Source organism: Hemicordylus capensis, chromosome 1 (genome assembly GCF_027244095.1).
Source record: "Hemicordylus capensis ecotype Gifberg chromosome 1, rHemCap1.1.pri, whole genome shotgun sequence".
NCBI classification, from domain to species: domain Eukaryota; kingdom Metazoa; phylum Chordata; class Lepidosauria; order Squamata; family Cordylidae; genus Hemicordylus; species Hemicordylus capensis.
This window is the reverse complement of record NC_069657.1, coordinates 360,082,293-360,105,566: the sequence shown is the minus strand read 5'-3', so window position 1 is coordinate 360,105,566 and position 23,274 is coordinate 360,082,293. Positions and strand designations below refer to the sequence as shown.

Here is a 23,274-nt window from a genome sequence, read left to right as displayed (position 1 = left end):
GGCCAAAAACCATCGGAAGAGTGCCTGGACCGGCCGAGGGGGTGATTTAGAAGATCGACTGGGGGGGAGGGGGAATCTCTCCGGATCCCCCTGCTGCCTCCAGGTACTCTCCCAAGGGGAGTAAAAAGGTTTAAAAAACCTTTAAAAGTTCTTTAAAAAAAAGAATTTAAAGATCGTGAACCCTCCAAACTGAATTGGGAAGGGGGGAGTTCGAGGGGGTGCCAGACTGAACTGGCCCGGTTAGGTTCGAGGCTGGTCCAGCCTTTAAACTAACTGGGCCAGCCGGTTCCGTTCACATCCCTAGAAACAACTATGTGCATAACACTCCCATCAGAAGCCACGACAGCATGCTACATTTTGTTAAGCATAGAGCCTTTGGACACCATCTGAGGTTCTCCTCAGTCTGCAACAGGATCTGAATAGTTTGGTGAAAAGCTTTTTCTTGGCCTGCCAGATATAATTAATCATGTATATATGTTACTGGGGAAGATGCACCTGTTGAATTTATGTCTAATAAATTCCCTCCCCAGCTGAATGGTGTAAGCACGGAAGTTAAGACAGGCACCAAGCTTATAAGTTTCACTCTGTTCTGTTTTAAGTGCTTAAAGCTCTCATGCACTAAAAAGGATGGAAGTGACAAGTACACTTGCCATTTCATTTTGGAGTGTGTGCAGTCAAAGTTCCCAAGAGCAGTCCTTCATGTTCCAAGATGCATCTCTAACACCACCTTGCAACTGGAGACAGGCCTGATGGAAGTGGAGGGAAGGGTCTGGATGACCATCTTAACTACTGGCTTAGCCTTTCTCTCTATTCCTTAGGCCTCATCCCCCTCACCTTGATTAATGACTTCCAATCCAGCTGGAAACAGTCAATTATGAGTAAAATACTGTCACTGGGCCTATCCCCTCCTCTCTTAGTTGACATGGGCTACGATCTGGCCAAGGCTCTTATCAAACAGTGTATCACAGACACAGTGTGCCAATCTGATATAGGTAAGGCTCTAGACTTCCTCATCAGTGAAGGACTCAGGTATACCTGATTCTTACAGTTTGTGGGGGTGGGGGAGGGGTCATGCCGGCCCTCCCAATAATTTTGCTGGCTTGGGAAGTCAGATCAGATCAGACCTGGGGGTTTTTTTCTGTGCACAGTCCTAGCAGATATTAAAATGCATTTCCAGAACTATTCAGGCAAGACAAAAGTTCACTAAAGAAATACAATAATATTGCATTTGGCAATGGGTTTGGTATGCTTAAATGGTTAGATCAAAGTAGCTCTTCCAAAATATCCACAATTATCCTTACAAGTGGCTTATGAAGAAGCAGAGTCTTCAAGCAGCTACACACATACACACGCCTCAGTTACATGGAATGAATCTGAAGGGTGGGCTAGAAGGGACTAGTTGGTCATGCTTTGATGGTGGCTCACCAAGCTAGACATTTGCTAGACAGCAGAACCCAGGAGGCAATAAGTAGGTGGCTGTTAGCTATGAATCCCAGTTTCTAATGTGGGATAAACATCCATTATCTGAAGTTATGGGGGTGATAGCCCTAATAATTCAGTATACATATTACAACCACCATATAGGACTGAACCACCATATGGGACTGAAGCTGCCTTGGTTGCTCTGGTGGATGACCTTTGCTGGGAGCTAGACAGGGGGAGTGCATCCCTGTTAGTTCTGCTGGACCTCTTAGTGGCATTCAATACCATTGACCATGGTATCCTTCTGGACTGCCTCTTGAGTATGGGAATTGGAGGTACTGTGCTAGAGTGGCTCTGTTCTTTTCTTGAGGGGAGGGTCCAGAAGGTGGTGCTGGGGGACTACTGCTCAGCCCCATGGCTGTTGGCCTGTGGGATCCCGCAGGGTTCGGTTTTGTCCCCCATGCTGTTTAACATCTACATGAAGCTGCTGGGAGAGGTGATCCGGAGACTTGGACTGAGTTGTCAGCAATATGCAGTTGACATTCAGCTCTATCTCTCCTTGTCACCTGATCCTAGAGAGGCAGTGGATGTCCTGAATCAGGGATTGGATGCCGTGATGAGTTGGATGTGGGCTAATAAACTGAGACTGAATCCGGATAAGATGGAGGTAATGTTGGTCAGTAGGAGAGCCAATCGGGATGAGGTGATTCTACCTGATCTAGATGGGGTTGTACTCCCCTTGAAGGAGCAAGTACTCAGCTTGGGGGTATTACTGGACACGGCTCTGCTTTTGGAAGCTCAGGTGGAGCCTTTGCACAGATTCGGCTACTGCGCCTGCTGCGTCACTTTCTCGAGTGGGAAGATCTGGACACAGTTACCCGTGCCTTAGTCACGTCACGGCTGAATTACTGTAACGTGCTCTACGTGGGGCTGCCCTTGAAGAATATCCAGAAACTGCGGCTTGTACAAAATTAGGCAGCTATGGTTCTATCTGGAGTGATCATATCACACCTATTCTGAAAGAGCTGCACTGGTTACTAGTGTGTTTCTGGGTCCAATTCAAGGTGCTGGTTTTGACCTTTAAAGCCCTTAACAGTTTGGGCCTGGGATACCCGAGGGACCGCCTGCTCCCAAGGGTTTCTGCCCGTTAGACTGCTTGATAAGGTCATCTGAGGGGGCTCTGCTCCGGGTGCCGACAATGAGGGAGGTAATGTTGTGCACGCGGGACAGGGCCTTCTCTGTTGCTTCCCCCAGACTTTGGAATGCTCTCCCAGTGGTCATTTGCTCATCGGACTCCATCACAGTTTTTAGGAAGCTTGTTAAATCTTGATTTTTTTATCCAGGTCTTTGCATGATTGTTTTAGTGCCGCTTCTGTGTGTTTTTATCTGTGTATGGTTTTTATGTTTGTATTTTATATATTTAAAATCAGATTTGTTGTCATATTTTTAGCTTAATACTTTTAACTGTCATTTTTATTATATGTTTTTTAACTTTTGTAAACCACCTTGGGATTTTTTTTAATGAATGGCGGTATATAAATTTAACAATAAATAAAATAGGGGCTATGTGAAATCATTCCATGTGAAAGCTTTTGCCACACGGGAAATGGTTTATGTTCAGCTGTTCACTACATGGAGCAATTTTATGTTTATTTAAGGTGTCTTCACATGTTTGCTGAAATGAATGACTAGATTTGGGAATATGCCAAGTCACACACATATTTTGGTTTCTTTTTTTTCATTCTCAATTCTACGTACAATTTTAAGAAACAGTTCTACACAACAAAAAGGCAAAGGAAAGCTATTGGAAAGATGCATAGAGTTAGTATAAAGACGTTTTCTGCGCATACCTTGTCAGAATATGGGTCTTCTGTGAGATCAATATTTTCAGCCTGTAGCTTGTTTTCTGTCAACATTTCCAGGTCCAGCCCTCTATTACACGAGATTTTTCTTGTTGAAGAAGGGTCTAGTTTTAATACATGTTGCTGGACGCTAGCAGCCTCTGGGAGATCTGACAGCCAAGGAGGCCGTATGCTCAAAGTACTGCTGGGTTCCTGTTCATGGGATGATCTACACACAGTCAATACATGGGAATCCAAGGGGCCAGATGGGATAGTCCTTTTTGCTGGCAAAGATGGCACATCTGGACTAGAAAGCGCTGTTGGGGGATGACAGTGTCCATTAGAAAGACGTTCTCTGCTTTTCTTGGCAGGGACTGGTGGTGGCTGTGAAGAAATTTTTGACTGTGTTCTTGCCTCACCTATGCCCTTTTGATCAGCTTCTATAGCCTCCTTTGAGACTGAAGAACAATCAGTCCTTCCAAGTTCATGACTGCCCTTTTTATAGTTTTCAAGAGATGTCCATGTTGCACCACGTGAAAGAGAAGTTGAGCGAATCTCACAATTCTGAGGCAGAAAGAGAGGAAGCGTTCCTCTGGAAGGGATGGCTGCAGAGAAGTGCAGTTCTTTTGCTTTTCCCTTCACCTCTTTATTCTGCTTAGCCATCAACAGTTCTGTCACTTTCCCACCAGCATCTGAACCAATTGGCTTTTTTCTCACATCCAGCATACCTTGAGGGAGAGCATCCAGCTTCTTTTCAGTGCCAGGTTCTCCATTAAGGTTACCAAGAGAATGAGATCTTGGCCACAAGTGTGCTCTCTGGGTGCCTTCCAGAGTCTCATAGCTCCGACAGATGCCAACTGGTAAACTTCTGCGGTTCTTCTTGAGGCCCATGATTACTGGGGTTTTGAGGCAGCTTTTTGAAACATGATGGATGCAGCTGAGCTGCGTCTTCTCTCCTTGCTGAAAGGCATCTATTGATTTAGTTGAGGGCTGAGTTGGATAATTCACTAGTGGATTCCTGTGGAAATCCTTAAAAGTGTATTCACTCATTAATTTTGAGGGTAGACCAGGCTTTCGGATCTTAGCTGTAACAAAGAAGTATTCTGGATGTTACATTTGGTACAAGTAATGTGTAAAAAATGTACATAATCTTTGCAGAAAAATGTGCTTGTACATGGATGATTGATTTTGTATATATACTCTGCAGTATTTCAGTGCAGAAATACTTTATTTGAGAAAATGCATTTTAAAGATTCAGTTTTACTAAATGGCATTTCATACACAGTATGAAAATTCTCACATTTTCCCTACAGCATTTCCTGTGATTATTGATTCAGCTGGACAAATAGAACTTATCAGAACAGTATATATTTTTCTGCCAGTTTAAGTCATTCACAAGACAATTTTGACCAAAAAAGGTTGTTCTTGAAACATGCACTGATCAAAGGTACGGGGGCGGGGGGGGGGATAGAGAGAGAATATGCCTATATAAACTATTTCCATAAAAACTATTTTTCCAGCTAGTTAAAGCTGAGGACTCTTCCACAACATCCCCGAGTTAATATGGAAAGATCCTGGTTAGCAAAAAGCATTGTTTAGGTTTCTTTCTCAAGTCCATGCTTCTTATTTCATATTTGTCAATTACTGCTTTTTAACTTGATTGACTGTGATGAAAAACTCATGTTTTAATTTTAATACTAACTAGGGAAATTTGCCTTCTGGAATATAAAAGATTATATGAAACAGTTAAAGTTTTTATCATTTTTATTCTCCAAGTTGAAATCTTATCCAGGCTTATCTGTATCATCTGAAGTTTCTGTCTGCACGTGTGCTTTCATAGAGGAAACCTTATGGCTCTAAGTTGCACAGCCTAAATACCCTAGACTGAACGGACATGCTGTCATTTAAAGTGAAGAATTAAAAAAGGAAAAGCAATGGGTGACTCTTTTCAATACATCTACAGTTCAGAGCTTTATCTATAAAATGCTAAATGTTGGCAATGAATAATACAGTTATTTGCTTTCTAACTGAATCCAATGTATGCCATGTAAATATTCATTAAAGAACACAATGCATCTTCAGAGGGCCTTGAGCAAAGTGGGGGGAGGTGCGTTTGATCTAAAATGGAATGATCTCCATTGCTTTCTCTTCCTGTACAGAATAAGCAGAAAACTTTAGAACTACAGATGAAGAAAGGGAGAATCATGTGATGGAGACTATTCCCTAATAGAAAATGACAGGCCTCTGAGCTTATAGAGACTGGCTTGCAAGAAACAGAATGAATTTATAAACACAAATTAGAGCATCCCAGAAACATTAATGTGATATTGAAAACATCTAACAAGCAAATAATTATTCATATAGATTTTTCTCCTTTGATGGTGCTGAGGTCTAAAATAGTTTCCAACTCTGCCTCTAAATAGTTTGCTCATTGGGGAAAAAATGCTGCACTCATTTTGATACTAATATTTATCAAGAAAAGAAGGGGAGGTGTTGAAACAGTTGTATGAAGGTAGCAACGGTTCATTCCCAGTGTAGAGCACAGGAACTGACATGTAAATCAGGAACTGCTCTGATCATGGTGGTGTTCCATGGGTGTGGACTCCTGTCATCTTCCCATTGTCATGGATGCACCAATATCTGGTTAAGGTAGGACTTGCAACCACAGCCTACCTATGCAGGGGTGAAGGACCTATTAGGTTGGTCCACCCAATAAGGTTATTGGATCCAACAGGATTCCAAGAAGCCTTGAAAGGGTTTAGCTAATAATCATTATCTGCTAATAATTCTATCAGTGCTCTGGTACAGACATGGAATAATAAACTCACTAGAGCAGTAGACACAATGGCTCCTAAGCGTCTTCTCACCTGCTTAAATATTAGCCCCATGGTATGCGGAAGAACTACAAGAGCTGAAGTGGTGAGATAGGGGACTAGAGCTCAAGTAGAGGAAGACTCGGTGTGACTCCAGCGGATCACAACACAGAGCACATGTAAGGAGCTATGCTCTGGCAGTGGGGGGTGGTAAAGAAGCAGCTCTTTTCTGCTCACAGTGCTTCCACAAATTCATGTCTAGTGGAATTGTCTAGGGTTGTGAGAGGGCTTGTATGTGTCCTCTTCCCCTTGAATTTGGACTTGAAACCATCAGTCACTCGCCATGACATTTTCAATGACTTTTTTGCAGATAAAATCTCTCACGTTCAGGCCGAACTGGATTCCATGGTTACTGCAGAGTCTACTGTGGAGGTGTCCAGCAACTGCTCTTATAGAATTAGATTGGATCACTTTCAATTTGTGACTCCCGAGGATGTGAACATACGGCTTCAGGACTGTATGTCCTACAACCTGTTCTCTTGACCCTTGCCCAACTTGGCTCATTTCATCTGGTAATTATATTATTAGTGAGGGTATGGAAAATATTATAAAAGCTTCTTTGAGGGAGGACAGGATGTCTTAAGGAAGGTATTATTAGACCACTCGAGGAAACCTGCATTGGAATTTGATCCCTCAGAGTTAGTTACAGACCTGTTTCCATCCTTCCATGGCTGGGCAAGGTGATTGAGTGGGTGGTGGCTAGGGATGTGCAAGCCTACTTGACCTCAGACTGGCTTGGGCCCTCCAGGCCAGTTTAGGCCCCATTTGGGGGTGCCATCCAGTTAAATTTTGTGTTTTTTAAAAGGTGAACTTACCGCCACCAAAGGTTTATGCAGCCATGGGGGCTACCGCTGTGGCCATGGGAGGTGGTGGTTCCCCCCGGTTCCTGCTCCCCCTACTGGCCTCCCCCTGGTCTCCTATGGGCTAGTTTGGCCCATTTTGGGGTCAGTATGGCCCTCTGTGAGCACACAGTGGCCATTTTTGAGGCCACCATGCATTGCGTGGGCCATTTGTGTCGTCGGGTGACCTGACCATACTAATGGCCACTGTGCATTCACAGATGGCTGAACCAGCCTGTAGGAGACCAGGGGGAGGCGAATCTGGTTCAGACTCAAACTGAACCGGGCAAACCATTTTGTGCACCTAGTGGTGGCCTCTCAGCTCCAGGCAGTTTTGGATGATACAGATTACTTCAAACTGGCTTTTGAGTGGGCTATGGGGTTGAGAATGCCTTGGTCAGCCTGATGGATCATCTCAAATTGGCTGCTTACAGAGGGAGTGTGACTTCTGATACTTTTGGATCCCTCAGCAGCTTTCAGTACCATCAACCATGGTATCCTGGGTTGCCTGAGGGAAGTGGGATTGGGTGGCACAGTTTTACAGTGGCTGTATTTTGATCTTTCAGGCAGATTCCAAATGGTGTCATTTGGAGACTGCTGCTCTGCAAAGCAAGAACTAAAATATGGAGCTCCACAAGACTCCATACTGTCTCCTGTGCTCTTTAACATCTACACAAAACCGCTGGGAGAGATCATCAGGAGGTTTGGTGCAAGGTATTATCAATATGTTGATGATACGCAAATCTATTTCTCTTCCAGTCTATCAGCAAATGGCATAACTTCCCTAAATGGAGGTGGTAATGGGCTGAAGGAAGGATAACATACTGAAGTTGAATCCAGATAAGATTGAAGTACTGCCTGTGTGTGGGTGGGCCGGGGTTAGAGGTCGGGACTCAAGAGATGGTTTAGATTTGCCTTTTTCTGGATGGGGTTACATCCCCCCTGAAAGATCTGTTACCTAACTTGGGAGTGCTCCTGGATCCAAAACTCTCTCCAGTTTTTCAGACTGAGGAAGTGGCCAGGTGTGCTTTTTATCAGCTTCGGCTGATATGTCAGCTACATGCATTTCTGGAGGTAAATGACCTAAAACAGTGGTTTTAAGTGGTTTTACATATGCTGGTAACCTCCATGCTCGACTACTGTAATGCACTCTACATGGGGCTGCCTTTGTATGTAGTTTGGAAACTATAATTGGTGCAGAATGTGGCACCAGACAGGTCTCTGGGACAAACCAAAGGGACCATCTAACACCAATTTTAAAATAATGGCACTTGTTGCCTATATGTTTCCAAGCAAATTACAAAGTGCTGATTATTACCTATAAAGCACTTAACGGCTTGGGTATTTAAGAGAGGTCCAGGGTATTTAAGAGAACATCTTTGTCATGAACCCTGCCACCTATTAACATTATCTGGGGAGGTCTGGTTACATCTCCACCAGCTCATTTGGTGGCGACTTGGGACTGGCCTTCTCTATGGCTGCCCTGGGGCTTTGGAATATGCTCCCTGTGAACGTAAGAGCATCTCCATCTCAGATTGCTTTGAGGAAGACCATCAAGACATACCCATTTTCTCAGGCTTTTAACTGAAATTAATTTTAAACTGTTTTGAACATATGCATTTTTTTTTATTCTGAGATTTTTTAATTTATTTTTTAATACTCAGTTTGCAGGGCTTTTAGTAATTTTTGAATGTTTTAAATTGTTTTAACTGTTTTTCTTATTTTGTTTTTGTTGTGTTTATTTTTGTGAACTGCCTAGAACCTTTGGAGACAGGCAGTATAGAAATTAAATAAATAAAATAATAAATAAAAGCACCTGAGGCTTTTTAGTTTAGAAACACGAGGGGCACTTATCCACGCCTTTATATAAACAAGAAATGTATTCTCATATTCACAGAGGATAGGTTTATCAATGGCTATTAACTAGTGGTGTACAATTAAATCTGAGGTCGAAACAATTGGAGTCAAATAGAATCACCTTCAAATACTTGGCATGTCTGCCAGCTTCAGAGGACTGGTCTACCCAGACCAGCTTTCTCTGGGGTGGAAATGCCATTATGAGGCCAGTTTTCCCAGAAAAACGGGCCTCAAAATGGCGTGTGAATCATCCAAATTGATTTGGGTTGAATCTGGGGTGATTTGCTTCTCTCCTGAATCAGGCCCTTCAAAATAGAGGGCCCGATTCAGGAGATAAGCAAATCACCCCAGATTCAACCCAAATCAATTTGGATGATTCACACGCCATTTTGAGGCCTGTTTTTCTGGGAAAACTGGCCTCATAATGGCATTTCCACCCCAGAGAAAGCTGGTCTGGGTAGACCAGTCCTCTGAAGCTGGCAGACATGCCAAGTCCAGAGCAGAGGCTGGTCTACCTGACAACGCCAATTGGTGGACCAGCATTCCTTGGAAGAACAGGAGAGCTGCCCTACCGGGTGGGATCAGTAGGTAGATCAGCTCTCCACTCTGGAATTAGCACATCAGCCTGCCTCGGAGGACTGGTCTACCCAGGTTGAAGACAACTAGGAACTGTTAATTGTTCCCCACCCACCCACCCACAAGCAAGTTCAGTCAACTGCCCAACTCTGAAGGCCTGCCTTGCCATTTATATGCCATTGCCCCACTCATTTCAGCTCTGAAATGAGGTCATTGGGATACTATGCAGAAGATGGTTTTAATTCTCCTTTCTGCCAGTGTTTAGATCCAGTTGATGCACTGCACTTCATGCAAATGGCTCTAGTAGCAGGTGACAGCACAGGTCAGCAACACAGGCTTTTGAACAAAGGAGAATGCAATATGCAGTTTAAGGACACACACACACACACACACACACACACACACACACAGTACAGTCTTTGTCAAGGCTTTCAACATATTTTCCTAGACCCCAGTAAGAAAACAAGTCAAATCTACATTTGCAGTATTCCCTAGTTACTCTCCTGTATCTCTTGCAAACTAAATCCAGCTGTGATCGAAAAATGTGTGTGGTGTTATTCCTGTGAGGTGGAGCACTTTAGCTTCTGTCAACATGAAAAAGACACAATAATACAGATAATGCTGAAAAATAAGCACAATGCAGCGGGAGGGAGTGAAATATGTGTAGTATGAAATGAAATGAAACGAAAAACTTTTTTTGTTAGCAGAAGTATAATGATAAAGACAGCACTAAAGTCATCTGCAAGAATTTTATTGAACCTTTTCTTAGCAACTGAAAGTCCTATGGTACTGCATAGGCTAACAAATGTTAGACCCTCTCCCTTTTCAATATAGAAAAGTCATTACCATTCTCCAGGTTTTCACTGCTCTCATAGCAACCTGAATCCCGGGGAGAGCATCCACTTAGACCCTGACCGTCTATGAGGAGCTTTTCCTGAGAGCCTGACTGGTCACTATTACCTAGAAGAGGGGGAAAGAGAACAGAAATGAGCACTTGTGCAAAGCACAGCCTCTCTTCCTACCTATCAAAATGCTGAGTAATATAATAAAGGGATCTGTGGTTTCAGAAGAGTGTTGTAACTAAATAGCGGCAATGGAATTGTTCTGCAGGAATACTCCTGTCATGAGATTGCATGGGGGGGGGGGAAGAGTGAGTATTGATTACTGGAAGTATGAGAGAGAGCAAAGGCCTTCAGCTAGACTATGTGCTCAGCCAATGCAGCAGAGGTGCAATGTTTCAGGATGTTCACAGCAACTTACACTTCTAAGCAGCTTACACTTCTATCACCATGGCTGTAATGGGGCATATCTAGGAGGGCTACTTCTGAAGATCTGACTCAAACAGCATATATGTTTAGTTATGCTTTCAGAGTAATAAAAACCATTCAAGACGGGCAGTTTTTAACTAGCTTTTTGTCCTAGGCAATTCGAAACCAGTTCTCAGCAACCACACCTTATGTATTTTTACGTGGAAGCGATTTTAACACCTAAAACCATCCTGTTAAACCACTTGTAGCCAGTGATTTACATTCTGTACAGTGCCCCACTGATCCAAGAGTGGAGAATACTATTCCTGTGCAACTCCAAAACTGCTAAAGGTGGCAGAGAGGCTCCATGGCCACTGAGGATTGTGTCAATGCTGTAGTGAAGGAGAGATTCCCCATGGAGAATCATCACTACCACGAGGTCTACATCCTTAGTAGCCACAGAGCCTCTCCACCTTTGCTAGAAGCATGGACAGGTGTTTGAGTTGTACAAAACCAGCACATGGATCCTGCTCTTGGATCAGTGGGATACTGCACAGAATGTAAGCCAGTTTTTCCATATCTTTGAGTATCTCTCTACAATCCTGTCTTTTTCACTAAAAGCTATTAGGGATCAGAGCATTTTGCACCAGCACAGACCAAAAAGCTGGCAGGGGCAGCTTATCAGGTTCAGAAATCAGACGGACAGGTGGATCCTGAAGAGGAATGGATGCTACAGGAATATGGGGAAGTTGTCGGTGGTCAGTGGCACCTACACTGACACAGTTGTCATAGTGATGATGGGCACACCCACCAATATGCTGGGATGAAGTCTTCTGAGACCATGGCACAGTCTTGCAAGAGATCCTAGATCTCTCAGAAGACTCACCTTGTTGAGAGCTATTTAGGACAGTGTTCTTTGCTGTTAGGCCCGGGACCTGTGGTGTCCCCTATCAAACTTAAATGTGGTTACCGAATTGTTTATTCGACCAAAGCAGAATATTTTGTACCAGCCCCTGGCACCATGCGGAAATTATCCTTCTCACCATGCAGTGCTGCATTTTGCCAAGCAGCAGGGGACTCCTTTAAGGGAAACAGAGCCCTTCCGAGCCCCTGCACCATCTTGAAAGGCATGCACAGAGTGTAGCCCTACCCAGTGCAGTTCTCCGGAAGCTCTTAAGAGAGGGCTCCATCTTTCTTAAAAGGGCCCTCCTAGCACTGAGAAAAACACAGTACTGTGCGGAGGTCAGCACAGTGAGAAATGGCTCTCACACTGAAGCGTTTTTTGTTTTTTTGTTTTTGCCAAAGTGGCCAAAGTGCTTGAAAAATAGTGAAGATCACTGACTTAGGATGAACCATGAAGGGATCAAAGAAGAGAGTTCTGAGGTGGTAGCCATGGCTGAGGCCCCAGAGAGCTGGGAGGGGGGTCAAGTAAGTGGAACTCCCATAGAGGAGGAAGGAAGGAAGAACTCTCCTATTTCATGTGCTTCAGTAAAGGGGAGGGGGTGAGAGTTAACTCCCCTCCCTTACTGAAGCATGTGGAGAACAAGAGCAGGAGACAAGCTGGGAAAACTATGAAATTACATTAAACATTTCCCCAAATAAATTTATTTCCAGCTTGATATGTTGACAGTGTACATATCATTCTAGTAAACCAATCAATGTCAATATATTCATTAAATCAGTGTTGGCCATCATTCCTTCTCTGATACACTAATCCTGACCATTTGTCTGTTTCTGCCACCTTTGAAATTTTCAAGAGCCAGTCTGTAACCCAGGGAGTGTGAAGGCTTTGCACACTTGTGATTTTTACAATTGATCGAGCTTAGCCTCTTCTAACTTTGCTTGGCTATCATATTTCTCTCCTGTACACTGTTGGTACCAGAAAAAAAGCAACTGTAATTTACAAAATATGTAACAAATTCCACCACCATAGTGATATTCTGATTCACTATGATCTATATAAAATATAGATGCAACACTGAAAGTTACTTCTTAAATGAAACCTCCATCGGCTATAATTCCATAGAAATCTTATTTATTTATTTAACATTTTATTTAACATATTTTTATAACGCCACAAACTTACGTATCTGGCCATTACAATTTGGACGGTAGAAGTTTCTAGTTTGGCTATAAAGATAATGGGAGTAGTACAGTTTCCTAGCCCCCAATTATTTCAAATAAAAAAATCCTCATCTGCACAATGAAGAAATTAAAGGCCTGACTCACTGTCATATTCCTGTAGCAATTCTACTGCTGTCAAGAGAACAGCTCTGTGCTCAGGGTCCCGAATGTTGAGCTCATCCAAATCTTCTTCCTCTAGAAGCTTGAAGGTGTCTAAGTCTTCATAGCCATTGAACAAAAAAGTGGGCATGTGCTCCTGTGGGAAAGAAAGAAAGTGGTCTGTAGAGAAGACAGACTAAGGAAATGAGAGCACAAAGAAGAGCAGCAGATCAAAACCAAGTGCCACTTCCAGTGCTAATTGCTTCTAATTCCTGCTCCTGATGAAAACATATATTGCATGTATTGTTAACAATACGTTAAAGAACAGTATCTTTCCAGTCTTTACAATCTATTTCACCATCAGCCAGTGCAAAGTTCCACTTGCTTCTGGCTGCATTTGGTTCTGCATGCTCCTATGCAAATCATGTAAAATTCTAGTCTGATGTAGACAGTTGCGGTCAGCTATAATGCTATAAAGAAAGGCTCATGTCAGTAGCAGGCTTGCCCAAATCAGGGCCCAACTTCAACAATAAGTAAAGATGGTTCCTTGGCTGTTCACTAGGGCTATACACAGATTTGGTTTTGAAGTGTCAAAACTGAAACATCTGCACATCACCTCCGGCCCCACAGGGAGGCAGCAAATTGCAGATTCACACGGCAAGATGAGTAAGGAGTGTCGAAAATGTAGTCCTCAGCACTCTCTCACACAACTCTAAAGGGAAACAGTGGGAAGTATTACATTTCGAAGCACTCCCCACAATCTCTCCCTATCAGGGAGACCTTGATCCTCCCGCCCACCCGTTTTGGCTTAGGGACAGACCATTTGCCCAACTTTTAAAATGGGCAAATATCTACTGTCCTATCAAAGTTGTGTGACACAGAAATCTAGGCATTATTAAAATGACATGGCTGCTGTTGTTAATGGTTACTGCCATTCTATTCTGGTAGGCAGCAAATATTTATTATTTATTAATAATGTTTCTGCTCCACACAGGGCACATTGCAAGTTGACACCACACCCATAGTATAGAAGCAGCCATGCGATGGCAGCAACCAAGGCATTCAGGCAGTATAAATTAGGCTTTAGTAAACATAATTTAGGGAGAGCTGGTCTGGGAGAGGGGAGCTGGTCTTGTGGTAGCAAGCATGACTTATTCCCTTAGCTAAGCAGGGTCTGCCCTGGTTGCCTATGAATGGGAGACTAGAAGTGTGAGCACTGGTTCTAACACTAGAACCAGGGGTCATCCCATGAAATGGATTGCCAGGAAATTTAGGACCAACAAACCGAAGTACTTTTTCACACAACACTTAATCAACTTCTGGAATTCTCTGCCACAAGATGCAGTGACAGCCAACAACCTGGATGGCTTTAAGAGGGGTTTGGATAACTTCATGGAGGAGAGGTCTATCAATAGCTACTAGTCAGAAGGCTATAGGTTACTTCCAGCCTCAGAGGCAGGATGCCTCTGAGTACCAGTTGCAGGGGAGTAACAGCAGGAGAGAGGGCATGCCCTCCTGCCTGTAGGCTCCCAGTGGCATCTGGTGCACCACTGTGTGAAACAGGATGCTGGACTAGATGGGCCATGGGCCTGATCCAGCAGGGCTATGTTCACTGTAAGATATTCCCCTTAGGATATGGAGCTGCTCTGGGAAGAACAGAAGGTTCCAAGTTCCCTCCCTGGCATCTCCAAGATAGAGCTGAGAGAGAGTCCTGCCTGCAACCTTGGAGAATCAACTGCCAGTCTGTGAAGTCAATACTGAGCTAGGTAGACTAATGGTCTGACTCAGTATATGGCAGCTTCATATGTTCCTATGTCCTTACTTTTGATCGGTTATAGCATTCTTACACACACGTTTTCCTTGTCTACAATCTGTGTACAAGTACACATAAAATGACAGAGGTAAGGAGAATCCGTCCATTTTGCAAATGCCAAGCAGGTGGTGAGGGAGTGGTTCAAAAGCCAGAAGCCATTCACTGAAACAGTCTTTTATTTGCTTCCTTTTAATGTTTAAGCTAGGCTGGAAGCAGCAGGTGATCACAGCTGCTGGGTGTCAGCTGATGGAGGAGACTGCTTCAAAAAGACAATATAGCAAATGGATTCTGGAAATCCATTAGCACCAAATATTTTAAGAATACAGAAAAGTGTAGGACAATTTGCCCCATCAAAACCACCATATGTGAAGCAGAAAAAGACGTATATTTAAAATACAGAAAAGGGTGTTGTTGTTTTTTTAGTGCTTCTCTCTTTAAAATTAATGAGAGTGATGAAGAGGATTCATCAGAAAGACATAATACCTTGGAAAGAAAGCATGTTTATTGCTTCATGCCTCATACCATCAGTTATGCATGCAAGCTGTGAAAATGATGATTTTAAGCTCAGAGGTGCCTCAGCCACTTTGGGGTACCCCCCCTCCGGCCCCACGCAAGTATAAACCATGCAAGCACATCCAAAGATTAGCAAAGGTGACATTTCAGTTTGAAAAAACATACAGCGTATGCTCCTATCCAAATATAACCTACATAAAACTTTAAGTTAGCAGAAGAAAACACTTTGTAACCCCTTCCTTTTCTTCTTTAGAGATTTAGATTTTCACTTGATGCATGAATGCCTTTGCCACATGAAGAAATGGAAGACACATTTGTTGGATAACACAAGTAAAAGATCACACAGCCCACTTTATGCAGAGATGGTAGCAGTTCACTACCACCAGCCTGTGATCTGATGGTTTGTCCCTAGATGCCAGTTCTTACGAGGACATTTAATGATTTTTTAAGAAAATTAGACCTATGAATAGGGGTTTTGTTTGTTTTTTACAAAATAAAAGAGAGCATTTGAGCAGTGCACCGAATAAAAGTCCAAGCTAATCATCATACATATGATAAAATGACCTGTTGCCATGAAGTTGAGAGTTAAGCCACCATGAATATTATGACTATACAGAATTTACTGGCAATTTAGGAGGAAAAGTATAAAACAAACTGAATATCTTCACTTGTGGTATAAAGCTTCTGCAGTTCAGTAAATACTCAAGAAATGAAATCATGGGATCAGAGAATGTCTATGGAGCCTGAAACACCAGCACCGCTATCCACCTGAACTATGAACACTCCCACCTGCTGTTCAATTTAGAAACCATTCACCTAAAATAGGCTTGCTAAGAAAATTACAATAAAGTAAGAGGAAGGATAAATAGCAGGCACAGCATTTTATTTCTAGTTGGACTGATCTTGAATATAACAAAATCAAGACTTACATTAAATAAAATAGAAATATCCTTGATATATGCTGTTCTTACTGAGCACAACCTCACTGTACTACCATGGAATAAATTATGAAAGTAAAATGTACATGCAATAGATTATTCCACTCTTGAGCCACATGCCAGTTGGTTCTACTCCAAAATTAAGGATAAATTGTGCATCTCCTTAGCCAACGAGACATAGAGGTGGGGGGCTCCATGGGCTATAGAAGTTTGCAGCTTTCATAATCAATGGTGCACTGGGCAGTGTTTATTGACAATGTATTTATAAGCATCTCCCCCTGCCCCACCCGGTGAATACCTATGGGTTGAAAATCAAATGGCATCTTTAAATCCTAAAAGCTAAGCATGCAATAGTAAAGAATACAAGTGCAACAAGCTCAGGTTTTCAACTTCTTCTCACTCCTACCTTGTTGCCAATTTAACTGTAGCCCCAAGAAGCTAACTTAAAACAAGAATGTGTTTAGCATTTTCAGGAATTTTTCCATTCCAGTCCTTGGCAAATCTCCAAACAATGCTGCCTGCAAGTGAAATCATGCCTCTCCAACTTAAATTTGTTATTTATCTGTACATAAATAAATAAATGCAAAAGTCATCTGCACATTTTAAATAGGTATGAATTAGCTCTAAGAATCTTGTTATATACAGTACTTTATGGGCTGCTCAACTTTGGCCCTCCTACAGTTCCCATAATTTTTGGTTATTGGCCACTGTGGCTGGGGATTATGAGAGCTGTAGTTCAAAAACAGCTGTGGGGTGTGTGTGTGTGGCTAAGTTGAGCAGACCTGTTATATAGGCATGGTGCAGATGCATTCATAGCAGAAGAATAAAAACGTATAAAAAACCGAAGCCAACCTTTAAATTGATGCGGTCCAGGAGATCCTCAACAGATTTGGGCTGAGGTGGTCTTCCTTTCCGTCGCCTCCTTGTGGGTCTTTTGGGCTTCTCTTCCTCTTCATTTAACACATCCACATAGATGAACTTGAAGGTACCCACTTTGTTGTTCAATAGGCCCATCCAGGTACCCATTGGAGGCTTGCTGATTATATCAATGATATCCCCCTTCTGCAGTTGAGAGAAGGACAAATTCTACCTGAAGGTCTTGCATTGATTCATGGATTATTAAATTAATGTTGACTGGGTTTTAAGGGAAGGTAAATATTTTTCGCTGAAATCCTAACTCACCATGTGTCCGCATGTCAGGAAGAAGCATTTCTGCTGCAAACTTCCTGAGCTCCACAATGCTTATAGCACATGGACGGGCGATTTTTGCTGTTCTCTCCTTCTCCTGGAAGTGCTCTGCACCACCCAAAAGTATAACCCTGAGAGTTGTGCAAGCCTCAGGGACTTTTTCAGGTGGTGCAGGTTGCTTCCAAGGAAAGGAAAGATCAGCAAAAATCATCTCCTTGTACAATAAGTACTGTGGAGCTCAGAAAGCTCACAGTGGGAACCCTTTTTCCTGGTGCATGGGTATGAAGTTAGTGAGGATGTCCATTGTACACTGATTGTGACTGCCGCTTTAACTAGAAAAAGGAGTGCAAACTTCACAAACTAAAAAGGTCCCACTCACTAGGTTTCACTTTGCCTTAAGACAGTTCACAAACCAATTCTGATGATGATGATGATCCTTGTAAATTTCTATTTACAAGCCGACCCCCGCACAGAGCATCTGTGTGTTTTTTGGGGCCGGCAACCTCTCTCCCCCCCACCCCAGTCTCCGGCTGGGCCGCTGCCGCCTCCTCGCCTGGACTCCTCACCGGGCCAGATCCACCGCCTCTCTCCCCCCACCCAAGTCTCCCCGCCAGCCTCCGCGGCCGGGCCAGGGCCCCCGCCACCGCTGGCCTCCCCGGCTGGGCCAGGCCCACCGCCACCCTGGCCTCCATGGCCCGGCAAGACCCACCGCTGCCTCTGTCCTCCACCAGTGAGACGCGCCTCAGCCAATCAGGTGCGTCCCTCCGCTCCGCTGCCCAGCCAATCAGCTGGGTTGCCAGGACGCATCCCCACAGAGGCCGAGGCACGTCTACGAGAATTAAATATATAGATTATATTTCTGTACCACCCAATCTCCAATTGGTTCTAGGCGGTTTTAAACTAAGTATAAAATAGATGCATCTCTTCGAACCATTTAAAATGTGGTCATTTAAAAGATTTTGGAAATTACATTCATAATTTATTTATTTAATGCATTTGTATACTGCCCAAAACGCAATTCCATCTTGACTATGAAATCCTTCTAATTGCCTGGTGCTAGAAAAAAATCTGAAAATCTTTTTGTTGATTTGCCAAATCTATATGTAGAACAGGAGAGAATTTGCAGCATACTCATAGTTTTGTCATAACTTACTTTCAGCTAACCATTCGTTTCTCTGCTTTTCCAATGAGCCTCTCTAGCTAAAAAAATATTTATTTGCATTACTACCCAGCTTCACAGGCAAAACTGTTTCTGAAGTGAAATGCTATAATCTATAAAATTATGTAACAAAATATATAAATCCTATATTATAATACAAGCCCAGTCATCAACCAATAAAGTAAAACAAACAAAAAGGCAGCAATATAAATATCTATATACAATCATTTTAAAGGCATCAGAATATAGTTATAATTTAGCGGGGGGGGGAGGAGGAAGCCTTTTTTTTAAAAGTTCACCATCCTTCTAACAACAGAGAACAAGCCAGCCAGGTCTTGAGAAAGGCCCTTAATCCCATCTGCTGTGGATACCCACAGGAAGGTCTCTCCAGCAGATCCTGAGACAACAGATTAACCCTTAAAGCTGTTTCAGCTAAAGGAAGGGGTTAAATTGTGAACTCAGGGTCTCTGCTGCACCAGCTGTTTCTGCAGCATATGTATGAGAATTTGTCACTAGCAGCTGGTACAATCTGCAGGTCTTCTTGCATCCTGTCACAATTAAGAGCTCCACTACTGTGTTTCTTTGCATGAAAGGCAGCATTTCATTAAAGATGCAGCCCAAGATGGTCCCCACAAAGCTTCTGGAATGTCACTCACCCTAACCAACATATTGCCACCTGCTCCTTCCCTAGGAAAGCTTATTTTGGTTTCTTTTGAAACTCTTGTTTGGAGGACATAGCAATTCCCAGTACTAGAAAAACTGGTGTGTGTGTGTGTGTGTGTGTGTGTGTGTGTGTGTGTGTGTGAGAGAGAGAGAGAGAGAGAGAGAGAGAGAGAACCTGCAAAATCCTGGCTGCTGCACTATCCTGGAGAAGTATACTCACCATATACATATTTATTTTTTTCTCACACACCAGACCACAGTAGGAATCACTTTTCTCTGTGCACATATTTAGTGCTGTGAGGTTTACATTAAAATGATACAAAAGAACACTTCACAATCCTGATCAGAAAGAGCAAAATGGGGCATGTGAAGAAACATTAAACAAATCAAATGATCACCATCAAAGGCTTTGATGCACACAGGCAATGTTTCCTTGGAACACTTCCCCTGAATTCAAACTACAGCACAATATCCAGAAAGAAAGCAGATACCTTGAGTTTGAGGGAATCCGTATCATAAGGGCTGGGTGTAAAGTCAGTATGAACTCTGGCTCGGCCACAAAAAGGTCCTCTGTAGGGAAGTTCTTCATCATCACCATCTTCAGACTTGACACTTTCTCTGTTGCTGGCTGAGGAATCTGTAGTGCTTACTGTCTGTCCACCTGTTTGTGGTGGGAAAAGGGAAGAGTTTAATTCTGAAATTTGCTAGGAGAACACATTTGATCTATAAGTGTGTAAGAAATAGACAGGGTGGCAAACATACTACTCTGTGCCCCTCTGATCTTTCTGTTTGCTTATAAATCACATGGCACCTCCTCACATTCGAGCTAACAAAACATATAACACTTAGCAGCTCCCCAGTGGTCCATCTGCTGTTGCTGTCTGCCACATTCATTCCATCTGAATAGCTTGGCTCAGGCTCTTGCGGCACATGCCGAAATGTGGCCGGAACCACTGTAACCCTCCAGAAAGATGTCACCCAGCCCCCAGCCTGCAATCGAGCCCTCGTCATTGCTAGGTTGGTTTTGATGGAAAAGATGGCAGTCTCTAGAGACTTCCTTTGGCACTCTAACAGGTCCAGTTAGCAAAAGATCTGCTTCTGCTTATTTTGAAAATAAGGGCAAGTGCTTGAGAACCTCATTGGCATGTAAAGCTCCATAAATTCATGCGATTTAACTGTGTGGTGAAAAAGCCCAACTGCCAGAGCTGCTTCTGTAGAATTACTACTCTACAGGCATTCTTTGAAACAGACATATCATGTTTGCAACATGACATTTGCAAGTATCTTCATGTTCAGCCTTATCTTATGTTTAAAATATTTATTTCCATCAACAACTTACATGTTGATAGTATTTAGCTTCGCCTTTGAGGGCCACACAAGTCCTGTCAGCCATTACCTCACTGTTCTAATATATCATCCTGATTCTTATAGCCATTAATTTAGAACAGGTGGATTGGTAATGGCTGCATGCAGAATACTGCTTCATGTAAAATTCACATAAGCATTAATTGTTGCTAAAAACCTTTTTATTCTTCCTCAAGAGAGGATGTTCAGCTCTCTCAAAAAAGTAGCAAAGCAAAGCTTTTGGTTGTCTTGAATTAGCAAGCACCATTCAGTAGAAAATGCGACAATGTCTTGAACCATGCATTGTGTTTGTTAATTCTGCTCACGAGGCTCAATCACTGTTACTTCAAACAAAGCTGTTTCTTTGAAGAGACTGCAAGTGAAAATTCCACAGGAATATTGATGCCCATGCTGTCTGTTTGAACAAGGTAAGAGACGAAGTTCCGCAGTGTCTGACTGACCTCCCCTACAGCATTTGCAATTTCAACCACACTTCATATTTTGGTTTTTTGTGGTCTCTATGTTTCACACCGCTGCTGCTGCTGCGTCAAAATAATTTTGAAGAAACCTTAAAGATGATCCAAAAGATGTTGTATATTTATTACTTACTCATTGAACTCTGACCACTTAGGGAGCTCCGCAAACTTTCTACTGAGCCACCGGCTTTCAGCTTGGGTTTATCTAGAGAATCAGTATCTGTTTGTGGTGACTGGGGAGATTCTGGCATTACATCCAGGTTTGAATCCTGAAAGAAACATTGCAACACAACATTTTCAGATTTTCATACCCAGAGTTTGGAACTGTTGCTTTGTGAAGTTTGTTGACTATTCCTACCTAGAAGAGAAACTAACAGGATTATGGCAGCCCCTTGAAAGACCAGCTGTCCGAGAAAGGGACAATAAGAACAAGTTCTCCTTGAACCTGCGACAGAGAAAAGCTGGCCTACAACTGTGAAGAAAAACTGTCAACGCTGAAAACTAAACCCAACTCTTCTTACACTACAGGAAGCCACTTCTTCCATTTTGTTGGGTAATTTTTTTCCTGCAAACATGACAATTTTAAATAAATACAAAAATGGCCAGCTTCCTGACTGATGAAACACACGGGCAGCAAAGGAAACACTTGTGCTTTTGCTGCATTCCAGAGTAAAGCAGCATGAGCGCTCACATGTGGGGCGGGGGGCTGTGTGATTCCGAGTCACATATTTTCAGGTGTCACAGAGTGCTTTTGAAGGAAGGAGAGATGGGCAAAAAACTGCTCCCTAGACTGCGCAAGCAACCACACTGCTTTACTTTATAATGCAGCAAATGTTTGTGTGCTTCCTCTGCTGCACGTGTGCTTTGCAAGTCAATGAAAAGAGGACACAGAGTTTCTAACAATTTGAGCACTTTGAGCAGTCTTGCAATTAATTAGTGCTACTAAGCTACTAGACAGTGGATGACATGCCATGCAAGCTTATGACGGTGGAGGAAGAGATCCATCCTCACAACCAGTGAGGATACTAACTACATGCAAGGCTTTTCTCAAAATGCAGCGTATTGGGAGGGGAAAGCAATTTTCACTTTTCTCCTCTCCCCGCAGAATCCCTTTTTGTATCCGGAAATATATCCACAAGGGTTGCACAACTGCTTCCTGCTCTCTGCACGCTGTGCTGAGAGGGAAGCCTTACTTCCACACAACTAGTTTCCTGGCTGTTTGTGAGGATGAAGCTCTTGCTCTGCCCTTGTAAGCCTGTGCAAAATGTCAGCCATTTCTGAATACCAGTACAGAAAAGACTTTTGCGCTAAGAACCCGCCCAACTGTTTAAGTATTCCTAGACAAAACAACCCATTAGTTAAGACTTATTTGACTCCAGCATCTGTTATCTAGAATCTATTTGTGATTTTGCTGGTTCATCATGGTATTTTGAAGTTTGATGCGACTATCTTAGAATCATGCCTTTTCTATGTGATGTGCCAAAGATAGTTATAAAAAGTTAACACAGTGAAAATGTAACAGTAAATGAAGGAATAGAAATGTTACATTTTGAAGTGAACAATTAGCTTGTTTTTCAAATGTTTGTTGACTTTAATAACCAAGGTAGAAGAACTATAAACAAAGTAAATATTGTTTACATGTAGTGTAAGGAACATTTTTCTTCTTTATTCATTCATTTTTCAAGACAGATTCAAAAATACCTCATCCATATGCATATTTTGGTAACCTACTGGCTCAAACAATTATTTCTGGGAGCTATCTGCAGTAAGAACTGTATTCATTCATATTTGTGAGTGGGTGTAGGTGTGTGCACACATCCTAGTGGCAAAGAAAGCATTTTATTTGATAAATGGCAATGCAAGAAAATGTGTGGTACAATATTCAAGGCTTTCTGCAGCAAGAAATTAAAAGAAACCTGCTGATGTACAAGAATTGCTGGCTTGTTCCACAGACATGCAATCAAAAACCATCTGAATGAAGCCTGTTATTTTCATGCTGCACAGTCATCAGGAAACATCTTCCCACAAATCAAGCAAATCTCCAGAAAGGACTGAAGAACTGTAACCACAGATTGCTAATAAAGTGCCTTCCTCCCGACCCCCTGCACCCGATTTCTGAACATTTTGTACAGTCTAACACACTTTAGCTGCCTGAAACGTCACCGTGCAAAGATCTGTGCAATTCTCACTGGTACACACTAATTGCTAAATTGTGTTCAGAACTGGATCATTAGAACAAGTTGTGTACTGTCACTTGATAAGGAGGATATTTTGATAAGCCTATGGATATTTTGTAGTAATG

At 42.7% G+C, this 23,274-nt stretch overlaps 1 protein-coding gene and 1 long non-coding RNA gene across 4 annotated transcripts in view; one reads left to right on the top strand and one right to left on the bottom strand.

The window, feature by feature from the left end:
- Positions 1-23,274, bottom strand: part of SASH1 (SAM and SH3 domain containing 1) — a 197,945-nt gene that overhangs the window by 3,752 nt on the left and 170,919 nt on the right. For all 3 annotated transcript variants that reach the window (XM_053291380.1, XM_053291391.1, XM_053291400.1), the window contains 6 exons: positions 21,106-21,241; positions 19,644-19,813; positions 16,995-17,204; positions 12,885-13,035; positions 10,255-10,368; positions 3,273-4,348 (listed from right to left, as the gene is read on the bottom strand). In XM_053291380.1, coding sequence (XP_053147355.1) covers positions 3,273-4,348; positions 10,255-10,368; positions 12,885-13,035; positions 16,995-17,204; positions 19,644-19,813; positions 21,106-21,241 — 1,857 coding nt within the window. The remainder of the gene's footprint in view (positions 1-3,272; positions 4,349-10,254; positions 10,369-12,884; positions 13,036-16,994; positions 17,205-19,643; positions 19,814-21,105; positions 21,242-23,274) is intronic.
- Positions 1-23,274, top strand: part of LOC128343085 (uncharacterized) — a 40,136-nt gene that overhangs the window by 13,466 nt on the left and 3,396 nt on the right. The gene's annotated exons all lie outside the window — the stretch shown is intronic.